General features: G+C 38.2%; 1 protein-coding gene across 4 annotated transcripts in view; it reads left to right on the plus strand.

Annotated features, from left to right (window-relative positions):
- CDC42 (cell division cycle 42) overlaps positions 1–11,402 on the plus strand; it is a 39,151-nt gene extending 27,749 nt beyond the window's left edge. For 3 of the 4 annotated variants that reach the window (XM_039474064.2, XM_010345475.3, XM_074380257.1), the window contains exons 3-6: positions 1,762–1,834; positions 6,121–6,230; positions 6,351–6,548; positions 11,031–11,402. In XM_039474064.2, the coding sequence (XP_039329998.1) occupies positions 1,762–1,834; positions 6,121–6,230; positions 6,351–6,548; positions 11,031–11,120 (471 nt within the window). In that variant the 3' untranslated portion in view covers positions 11,121–11,402. Of the gene's footprint in view, positions 1–1,761; positions 1,835–6,120; positions 6,231–6,350; positions 6,549–9,556; positions 10,421–11,030 lie in introns of those variants that run through there. The other variant, XM_039474065.2, reaches the window with a different exon arrangement.
- Positions 11,403–11,976: the final 574 nt, after the last annotated feature.

Below are 11,976 nucleotides of genomic sequence, written 5' to 3' on the forward strand. Positions count from 1 at the left end.
CTCCTGCCTCAGCCTCCAGAGTAGCTGGGATTACAGGCATTTGCCTTCAAGACCGGCTAATTTTGTGTATATATATATTTTTTGAGACGGAGCCTCTTCCTGTTGCCCAGGCTGGAGTGCAGTGGCACGATTTCAGCTAACTGCAACCTCTGTCTCCTGAGTTCAAATGATCCTGCCTCAGCCTCGCAAGTAGCTGGGATTACAGGTGTCTGTCACCATGCCCAGCTATTTTTTGTATTGTTAGTAGAGACAGGGTTTCACCATGTTGGTCAGGCTGGTCTCGAACTCCTGACCTCAAGATCTACCCTCCTCAGCCTCCCAAAGTTAACTTTGTATCTTTAGTAGAGCCGAGGTTTCTGCACATTGGTCAGACTGGTCTCAAACGCCCGACCTCAGGTGTTTTTCTGCCCGCCCCGGCTTCCCAGAGTGCTGGGATTACAGGCGTTAGCCACCTTGCATAGCCAAAGGCATTGCTTTTCAGTTGTAAATTAATTCAGAAGAATCTAGAATTTGTGTTGGGTCTTTTCCCATTTATTGTTAAACCTCCTGTTTTCACAAATAACTTAGTACCACCAATATTAACATATGCTTTACTGAATGTGATAAGGGATTCATGGTCTATTTACATATCAAGCATCTTGTTAAAGAAGGTCATGCAGTTTGTACCCGATAACAGAATTTTACTCATAAATTCCCAGCAGGCTGGGCACTGTGGTTCATGCCTGTAATCCCAGGACTTTGGTAGGCCAAGGCAGGTGGATCACGAGGTTAGGAATTAAGAGACCTGCCTGGCCAACAGAGTGAAACCCTGTCTCTACTAAAAATACAAAAATTATCTGGGTGTGGTGGCATGCTCCTGTAATCCCAGCTGCTTGGGAGGCTGAGGCAGGAGAATCGTTTGAACCCCCCAAAAAAGAAGGAAAGAAATTCCCAGGAAATAATCTGCCAGCCTTATCTTGGACAGTTTCTTTGAGTACTTTGAGGGAACCACTATTTCTTTCAGATGGACTTGCTTGTAACAAGGCTTACCTTTTCTAGGACTCTGAAAGAAAGAAAGGTCATGTATCTAGGAGATTTTAATTCTAGATGAAAAGGAAATGGTCTGTGAAGAAATAATTTCTTAAGAATACGATTGAGTGTTGAGGTAGACCACTGTCTCAAAAGTTTAAAACTTGAACAGGTTGATTTAGTGTAGCTAGAGGACTCTGATCCTGTGACACCTCTAAACCTTGTTTGGCTCTTTTTTTTTTTTTGAGACAGAGTCTCTGTCACCAGGCGCCAGGCTGGAGTGCAGTGGTGCGACATCAGCTCACTGGTTCAAGCAATTCTCCAATCTCAGCCTCCCAAGTAGCTGGGACTATAGGCGCGTGCCACCACGCCCAGCTAATTTTTTTGTATTTTTTAGTAGAAATGGGGTTTCACCATGTTGGCCAGGATGGTCTTGATCTCTTGACCTTGTGATCCACCCACCTCGGCCTCCCAAAGTGCTGGGATTACAGGCGTGAGCCACCGCGCCTGGCCTTTTGGCTCTTTATCCAGGTTGCTGAAGTAGAGCAGAAATCTCAGAACACATCCTTTGTCTTTTTCCATGAATCATTTAGCTCACGCAGGGACGTGGTTGGCCAGATTGGTTATATAAGGATGATGGCTAGACTAAGGGACACTTAAGTCTAGCAAGGAAACACTGCCTTAGCTTAAGAGTTGTCCTGTCTCATTTTAACTCTCTTGCACAGTGACAATGTTGTATTTTTTTGTTTTTAGGTTTTTGACAACTATGCAGTCACAGTTATGATTGGTGGAGAACCATACACTCTTGGACTTTTTGATACTGCAGGTAAAAACTTAATGTCTTTTATACTGTTTTGATCTTTAACAGTTGCTAGTTGAGTGTCCCTTGTGGCCATTTTGAGAAACTAGCACATGAGCAAAGTGCTTGCCTTTTATTAGTTAGCAGGATTGAACATAGTGATCGTTGATGCTTGGCCAAGGAGCAGTTCCAAGACCTGGATTGGCAAAAAGCAGTTTGGAGTACCCTGGGTGAACAGTGTAGTAGGTGAAGTAGAGTGAGAGCAGAGTGCATTACACAAGCTCGGAATTGACCTAAAATCCTATGTGTACACCTTGCAGAGAATTGGTAACTGTATTAGTGGTTGGGGAGGGACTAAGGGAATGAATTAATAGGAATCATGACCGCTGATTCTCTCCTGTCATCCCTGCCTGCTTTTTAAAGCCTAGAGTTTCCTAAATATGCCTAAGGTTATAAGGTTGTAAGCCATGTACAGTATTTATTATTATAACTCTGATATTTGAAGGCTTATTCAATTTATGTGTCTAATAACATGTTTAGTTTCTTATGATGGATAGCTTATTTATTTTATACTGTATCTGAAAATATTTTGAGAGTGAACCAGTATCTAGCTCACAGTATTGACATTTGTCAGCTGTCCAAATCATAAGAACAAATTACTTTCTTCCTTAAATGAACCTCATTTCTTGTTTCTAAGAGTGGCTGCACATCTTAATTTCTGACTTTTCTCTGTGTGCCATCTTACTACCAACTCGGTTAGCCAGAGGAACATCTCAGAAAGGTATCCTTTAGAATATCTTTAAAATGTAGGAATTCTAAACTTTCTGCTTTGAGTTATTCTGTTACTGTCTGCAAGCTAACATGTTGCTCTCATGGAATGTGTTATACTGTGTACCATGAGGAACTATTTGGATTTGATTGAGAATATGAAATGGAGAGATAAGTTTAGAGAAAGATTTAATACATTAAAAATTAGGAAAGTAATGGTATAGTAAACTTGGAAAATAGAAAACAGTGACCCATAATCTCATGGTAAATAAGGGATTTTTTTCTGTGTTCATTTATCTCCAAGGGCACAGAGAAAAGATAATTTATGGCTACTTGTGGTTGAAAATTAATATTTTCAGATTTCAGTTTATTTTTGGTAAGCCTTTACATTTTCTGGTGAGTACTTTTTAAAGCTTTATTGATGAGTAGTACAATAAAAATCATTTTAAGGCTGGGCATGGTGGCTCATGCCTGTAATTGCAGCACTTTGGGAGGCTGAGTTGAGCAGATCACCTGAGGTGAGGAGTTTGAGATCAGCCTGGCCAATATGGTGAAACCTCGTCTCTACTGAAATACAAAAATTAGCCGAGTGTGGTGGCATGTACCTGTACGTCCCAGCTACTCGGGTGGCTGAGACAGGAGAATTGCTGGGAGATTGCAGTGAGCCGAGATCCTGCCAGTGCTCTCTCGCCTGAGTGACAGAGCAAGACTTTGTCTTAAAAAAAAATTTTAAGTATTTAGTGTGATGCATTTTGCTGATTCTCCACCATAATAAAATGCACAACATTTTTATTACCCTCAAATTTTCCGTGGCGAGCCCTTTTACCACTGAATGGTCTTGGGGCCCTTATCAAAAATTATTTGACGATATTTGTGAGGGTTTATTTCTGGGTTCCCTTTTGCAGTCAGCCCTGTCCCTTGACCTGGTTCCAGGGAACCACAGATCTGCTTTTTTTGTTTCTACCATTTTGCTTTTCTAGGGTTTCATATAAATGGAACCAAACAATATGTAGTCATTTGTGTTTGACTCTTTTTACTTAGTGTAATGTAGAGTTGTTCATGTTGTCTGTATTGGTAGATGTTTCTTTTGATTGCTGAGTGGTATTCTGTTCTGTGAATATATCACAATTTTGTTTATCCATTAACAAGTTGATGGATGTTTGGTTCTAGTTTTAATACTGGTGCTATGAATTGCTTCTACGTTTTAACTATTTTGAATAATACTGAATATCAGCATGAGTATAAAAGTTTCTTGTTGAGGCTCTGCTTTCAGTTCTTTTGGGGTATATACCCATAAGTGGAATTGTTGGATCATGTGGTAATTCTGTTTTCAATTTTTTTTTTTAGGAACCTCTATAATGTTTTCCACAGTGGCTGTACCATTTTATAGTCCCACCAGTAGTATGCTGGGACTTGATGTAGTCACATTCTCTTAAACACTAATTTTGCTTTTTTTTTTTTTTAATTGTAGCCATCCTAATTAGTGTGAGGTGGTATCTAATTTTGGTTTTGATTTGCATTGCCTTAATGATTAGTGATAATGAGCATTTTATGGCCATTTGTTTATATTCTTTGGAGAAAGGTCTGTTCAGCCAAGTTCTTTGCTCATTTTTAAATTGGGTTTTTTTTTTTTTTTTTTTTTTTGGTTTTAGGAATTCTCTGTAGATTCTGGATATTAATTTCTTTTCACATACATGATTTGCAAATTTTTTTTTCCTGTTTTGTTGGTTTCCTTTTTATTCTGTTGATAACTATCTTTGATGTAGAAAATTTTTATAATTTTATGAAGTTTTTTTTTTTTGATTGGTGTGACGTTCAAAGACATTAATTGCCAAGTCCAACTGTGACTCTTTTGCCCTATGTTTTTTGGGAGTTTCAAAGTTTTATGTCTAACATTTAAGCCTTTATCTATTTTGAGTTAATTTTTGTATATGGTATTAGGTAAGGTTCCAACATTGTCTTTTGCATGTGGTATCTCATTTTCTCAGCACCATTTATTGAAGAATCCTTTTACCACTAAATGATCTTGGCACCGTTATCAAAAAGTATTTGACCTAGGCTGGTTGCAGTAGCTCACATCTGAAATCCTAGCACTTTGGAAGGGTGAGGTGGGCAGATCACCTGAGGTCAGAAGTTCAAGACCAGCCTGGCCAACATGGTGAAACCCTATCTCTACTAAAAATACAAAACTTAGCTTGGCGTGGTGGTGTGTGCCTGCAGTCCCAGCTACTTGCGGGGCGGAGGCAACAGAATCTCTTAAACTTGGGAGGCAGAGGTTGCAGTGAGCCGAGATTGTGCCATTGCACTCCAGCCAAAGTGATAAAATAAGACTCTGTCTTTAAAAAAAAAAAAAAAAAAAAAAACAACTATTTGACCATGTATGTAGGGGTTTATTTCTGGGTTCTCTAGTCTATTCCATTGTCTTATATGTGTCTCTGTGCCAATACCACAGTGTTTTGACTATCATAGCCTTGTAGTAAGTTTTGAAATCAGGAAGTGGGAGTCCTTCAGCTTTATTCTTCTTTCTCATGATTATTTTGGCTATTTAGGATCCCTTGGGATTTTGATGGGGATTGCATTGAATCTGTAGGTTGCTTTGGATAATATTGACATGTCAACAGTGTTAAGTCTTCAAATTCATGAACGTGGGATGTGTTTCCATTTATTTTATGTCTTCTTTATTTCAGCAGTTTTGAAATTTTTGTTGTCCAAGTCTTTTGCCTCTGATTTAAGTTAATTCTAAGTATTTTTATTATTTTGAGTATACATTAATTCTTGCCAAAAGTTTTTCCGAGGCTTTATCAGTTTTAGATACCGGTCTTACATGTACACATTAACTAAATATATCAACCTGTGTTTGTAGTCATGATAGGCAGTGGATTTTGTCATCTGGGTTTCACTGAGGTTTTTCTTTGCTTAGATGATTTTACTGTGATTGTTTCTTTACCATATCTGGCAAGGATTTTTTTTTTTTTTTTTTTTTTTTTTTTTCCCTTAGATGGAGTTTTGCTCTGTCTTGGCTGGAGTACAGTGACATGATATTGGCTCACTGCAACCTCTGCCTTCTGGGTTCACGCAATTCTCCTGCCTCAGCCTCCCAAGTGGCTGGGATTATAGACGTGTGCCACCATGCCTGGCTAATTTTTGTATTTTTAGTAGGTTTCACCATGTTGGCCAGGTGGGTCTCAAACTCCTGATCTTAGGTGATCTACTTTCCTTGGCCTCCCAAAGTGCTGGAATTAAGAGGATTGATTTTTAACCATTTCTATTATTACATTTATTATTGGGTTTCTAATGGACACAAAGATTGAACACCACAAACTAGTAATAAAAGCAAATAACAGTAATAAATTCGTTGCTGTTCTGAGTGCTTAAAGTATGTAGAATTAGCTTATTGAGAATATTGCCCACATATTATATTACAGAGCTATGCATTTTATTAGATAAGTAAGTTGCTTTTTGAGTAATGACCAGCGTGCTTTTAACGCTTTGAGGACATCAAGATTCAGTTGCTGAATTCAGTCCAATATTTTTCTTTTTTCTAGGGCAAGAGGATTATGACAGATTACGACCGCTGAGTTATCCACAAACAGATGTATTTCTAGTCTGTTTTTCAGTGGTTTCTCCATCTTCATTTGAAAATGTGAAAGAAAAGGTAAGCTGATCAGATATTCTTGGCCGAAGAAGGTCATCCCAGAATTTCTACTGACCTGTAATAAATAGCATTAGAGGTTTGTGGATTAACGAAGGTGTATTTTAAAATACCTTTTTTTAGTGGGTGCCTGAGATAACTCATCACTGTCCAAAGACTCCTTTCTTGCTTGTTGGGACCCAAATTGATCTCAGAGATGACCCCTCTACTATTGAGAAACTTGCCAAGAACAAACAGAAGCCTATCACTCCAGAGACTGCTGAAAAGCTGGCCCGTGATCTGAAGGCTGTCAAGTATGTGGAGTGTTCTGCACTCACACAGGTAAGGATGGCATGAAACCCAATGCGTATTTACGGTCTAGTCATTTATTAGAGCATTAGGATACAGGAGTTATTTCTAACAGTGATCAACAGTGCCCAGAGATGCCCAGCAAGAATATGAGCAGCTTCATGTTGTATACTCTTTTGTTAGAGGCCTCTGTGTTTTTTGGAGAATAATTATATAGTTTCTAAACTGCTTGTGTTGGTAAGCTCTCATGTTGTACTGAATGATTCGCCGAAAACCTTACAGGAAAGGTTCAGATAAGCACAAATTTGCACGAGAGGATGTGAATGATTTTTTTTTTCTAGGCACTTAAATTTTCATCTAAATAAGTCTCATCTTTTCTTGCCAATTCTGACAATTGATATTATACTGTTTCTTGGGTAATGCAACCAGGATAGGGAATTAGTCATAATGATTGAGACTTTCCTGTCAAAGAAGGCGGGCCATGGCTATTTCTGCCACAGTTCTCAAGCATGCTTTATATAGTGTCTCTATTCCTATGTTTTTGGAAGTATTCCTTCCTCATGTGGACCTCTCTTTCATTCTGGCCTTTTTTGAGTGATTTAATTGGAACTCCTTTAGTAGTTTGATGGGAAACTCAGATTTTGAGGATAAGGAGCAATGTTTTAGGGTATTTAGAATGGGACTTGTAACTGATGTGTATGGTTTAAGCTTTTTCACCTTCATGATATTGTTGGTTCTATCCTTTGAGTACTGTTCTGGGGACAAAGGAAAAAATTATGGAAATAATTAGCACAAAATTCTTATGTTCAGTACTGGTAATGGTGCTTTCAAGTTGGAACAGTGAGCAAACATGCCTAATTAAAATAGGACAAGATTGAAGGGTGGAGGTTTCTAATAATTGTATTAAACTCATTACATTATGCTTGCTTTTTCAGGTAATTGTTAATTTTTATTGTTTTTTTTTTAAGAAACATTGGATTCTTAACTCCATGTATACTAGGGTAAATGGCATAAATATATGATTACTTATTACATATATACGAGGTATTTAGTTTATAGGGCCTAGTATAATAAACTTCAATATAGTACTTGGTTGGATATTTACAGTAAAACTTGGATGCTTAACTGGGATATCCCTCAGGATAACGTCAAGGCCTAATACCAGATGCTTTAAACATAATCTTCTGATCCTAGTTTTTGGGGCAGTTTAGTGCTGTTATAAAAGCAGCTATTTAAAAGTTTAGAAGATTTTACATCTTACACACAGTACTATTTTGAGAGTTTAAAAAAATGCCTGGTGCTGCTTTCTTTGTTTTAATAAAATTCCCAGAAAACTGTGTGTGTATATAGAGGCACAGAATGTCATGTGTGAAACACTTGTGTCTGTGTCAGACATTAATTCTGTGTGCTTCTGATGCATATTTCTGTTCTCTAGATAGGGGTTCCTTGAGGGAAAGACATAGGCCCTGTGGATCCACTTTTAGGTCACTAGTAAAGCTTTAGATAATTGGATGCTTTTAATATATGATTTTTAGTGTCAACAAATGTATATAGTAAGTCACTTCGTAGCGAATATGAAGTTTAAAAGGTCTTAGCGGGTATATTTTTCTTAGGAGAGTTTGAAGTATGGAAAAGTCAAAAGAGGAGAAGTTATAAAATGGGGTCTGTCGTTGTGTTTGGGAGCTAGAACTTTTAGGATTACAAATTCTGTTTGTTGATTCCTCTAAAACTAAAGTCTTAATGTAAACAGATAATGGTCAAGCAAAGATTACAGAGAAAGGAATTCCTTCTTGTTAAGGGATACACTCTAGTTTCTAATGGTTTTCCTCCTCTTTTTTTTCCTTATAAAGTACATTTTCCTTTCTGTACTCCCTTCTTCCTTTTATATTTGACTAGGAACCAGAGTTGGTTCTTAGAAAGGATTGCAGAGGAATTTTAACTTTTATGTAGTATTTCTACTTTGTAAATGATGTAGAAAGAAGAAAGCTTTTTAATCTCTTTGCTTCTTTTAAAGGATTTATTGCCGTTTCTTATTTATTTTGTATCTAATGTGATGTATGAATACCAGTCCTGTGGGATGTCATGGATGGGGGCAGGGTAGAGGTGGGAACACTTGGGATAGTCTGGGGTTGGCACTTAAAATTGGAGCTGTGTTCTGGGACTTTTAGGACATATTTACTTGGGATCAAACTGATCAAACTAAAGAACATGTGAAACAACCTTGGGTGGTAAACTTGTGGCTTCAGATTTAGGTGAGTTTAGGTGAGTCTATAGACCTGGGTCCTAAGTACCACCACTACTGAGTCACAGTCATGTTGGAGTTTCTGGCTGAGGTGTAAGTGTATTTCTGTATCTTCATCCCCTTAAGATCTGAGAATATTCTTCGTTTTCACTCCATGCTTTATGCTCCGATACCCATGCAGACATCTTAAAGCACTGGATTGCTTGCTAAAACTCATTCTAGGATCCCATTCTTTGTTTTCTTATGACTTGGGTGGTGGTTACTTGCTCTAATAACATTGCTGAATAACTGAAGTGTGTGCTGTTTCTAGAGTCCGTTCTTCAAACTCCGTCTAGTTGGTACTGTTGCACAATTAACACTCCTTTTAAACGTCCAAAGCTTTTTGTTCTGGGAAACCAGTTTACTCTGAAATCCTGATTAATCGCATTCAGATATGTCATTGAACCTAGAAACACATAGCATGCCTGTTAGTCTGCTATTTGTGTCCTTCAGTTATTCAGGGGCTGAATTCACATAAGCCTGAAATTGCAGTAGATTTATTTCCAAAATGTGTTAGAAGTCAACATATTGCATTTTAATAAAAATTGCTTTCCTGCTCAGTTAACCTTGCTTGAGGTGAAGTTTTTGGTCAATTACCTACTCTTCCAATAATGGGCTCAAGATCTAGCATTCTGGCATTTTTCTTAAGGCACACTGCTTCTGTGAATTCAGCTCATTTAATCCGACTGCTGTTGTACCTGCTAGTCTTTCTAATCCTCTAACCTGGCTGCTATTCTCTCTCCTCCCCTCTGTCTTGTAGAGAGGTCTGAAGAATGTGTTTGATGAGGCTATCCTAGCTGCCCTCGAGCCTCCGGAAACTCAACCCAAAAGGAAGTGCTGTATATTCTAAACTGTTTTGTCCTTCCCTTCTTTGCTGCTGCTTCCTGTCCCACTACTGTAGAAAGATCGTTTAAAAACAAAGGAATAAAACCATCCTGTTTGAAAGCCTCTGCGTCTTTTTACTCACCACCTTAGAGCAACCTCTGTATTAGTTTTGATCAAGAATGCAATATCTTACAGAAATTTTCTGTGATCAGTAGTCAAGTTGGACTTTTTTAACTTTCTGCTGCTTGAGTTGCCTGATGCTCAGAGCTTTTTGGTTTGGATTACTATTGAAAAAGGAAACTTGGTCTGGTATTAAGAATGTCCTTTTGGAGAAAATAACAAGAGTTTTAACACTTCTAGATCTTAGTTCTAGGTGGAGAAAGTAACACAAACACCATTTGACTCTTATGATCAATTGTTAATTGTAATTGCATGACAAACTTTATGGGAAAGGGGTGACCTAGTCGAGTGTAATGGGGAAGGGAGGATTCTTTTCTAATTTTTCTTTGTGCAGTGAAACTTTGTGTTGCTGTTGCTTTGGCTGTCTGTGCTGTAGTGGAGTATTTGTCAGTCTGGGGTGGGGAAGATATTGATGTATCTGCTACTGCTTTATAAGTTCATTTGTTGCATTATCTTTTAAGAATAGCATCCATTTAAACAGTTGACTTACAGTTTGTTAATGTTGAGATGTAAAGCTGCCACCTTTATATTTTCCTGCTTCTGATTTTATTGTGAGGGAAATATACAATTGTGGTTACTTTCAAATTTTGAAATTAAAATATACAACTGTTTGTATAAATGCCTGATGAAGCTTTATTCCTGTTGCACTGACTGGCTCTAATTTTACATATGTATCAAGTACCCACATTTTTGCTCCCTTGGATCTCCTTGGCTCTGTCTAATTGGTGGGATAAAGGGAGTTCAAAGTGACTATCTTTGCAGCTACCATAATCACCCTCTCTCTCTTTGCCTGTGCCTTCCGTAGAATAAGGATGCCACTGACCCATGCCCGTCCTCTCAGTCCTGTTTCACATCCAGCTGTTTCATTTGAATGCAGAGCTGCTTCCCTTGTTTTTATGTAAAATGTTTCAGCAGCACATTACAGAACTCATATTGAATGAGCAAATGACCCATGTGCTTGTTTGCTTCTTGTGACATACATTGGTCTGCACAAAGCTTTCTCAAAGGACCACTGTCTCTTTCGTGAATATCTGCTCCTCTGATCCTGAATTGCTGAATCCTTCCAGTGCCCTGGACAAATCTTGGTGAAGTGAGATTATTGTGTTGAGATTCAGGGTTGTTTTTAATGTTTATTTCTTCGCCAACTCTTGGGGGTTTGAATGTTTTAAATTTGAACTCTATTATACTGAAAATCAGACCGCCCATTTTTTCTTTCTACCCCTTTTCAGAAAGGCCTAAAGAATGTATTTGACGAAGCAATATTGGCTGCCCTGGAGCCTCCAGAACCGAAGAAGAGCCGCAGGTGTGTGCTGCTATGAACATCTCTTCAGAGCCCTTTCTGCACAGCTGGTGTCAGCATCATACTAAAAGCAATGTTTAAATCAAACTAAAGATTAAAAATTAAAATTCGTTTTTGCAATAATGACAAATGCCCTGCACCTACCCACATGCACTCGTGTGAGACAAGGCCCATAGGTATGGACCCCCCCTTCCCCTCCCAGTACTAGTTAATTTTGAGTAATTGTATATTGTCATAAAAGTGATTAGTACTAGTTTTTGTTTTGTTGTTTAAAAAAAAGTTTTTTTTTTTTTTTTTTTTTTTAAAGCAAGGCATGCTTGTGGATGACTCTGTAACAGACTCATTGGAATTGTTGAAGCTGCTCCCTGGTTCCACTCTGGAGAGTAATCTGGGACATCTTAGTGTTTTTTTGTTTTTTTTTTTCCCCCCCTCCTCTTTTTTTGGGGGGAGTGTGTGTGGGGTTTGTTTTTTAGTCTTGTTTTTTTAATTCATTAACCAGTGGTTAGCCCTTAAGGGGAGGAGGACGGATTGATTCCACATTCCACTTCCTAGATCTAGTTTAGAAAACATGTTCCCCATCTGGTGCTCTTAGGAAGGAGTATAGTAAATGCCTCATTTAATAACATACTCCTTTTTGAAAGTTGCCTTTTCTCTCCACCCTTGAGTAGATCCAGTATTTGATGAAACTCATGAAAGTGGGTGGAGCCTGTCTTGCCCCTCCTCTTTTCTAGGACGCACTATATGTGACTGTGACTTTCAAGGACATTTGTTTGCCATTTGCTGATTTTTTGGGGAAGTTAGTTTCTAACTTCTTTCACTGATAAATGAAGAAAAGTATTGCACCTTTGAAATACACCAAATGAATTGAGTTTGTA

This window comes from Saimiri boliviensis, chromosome 11 (assembly GCF_048565385.1).
Source record: "Saimiri boliviensis isolate mSaiBol1 chromosome 11, mSaiBol1.pri, whole genome shotgun sequence".
Lineage (NCBI taxonomy): Eukaryota > Metazoa > Chordata > Mammalia > Primates > Cebidae > Saimiri > Saimiri boliviensis.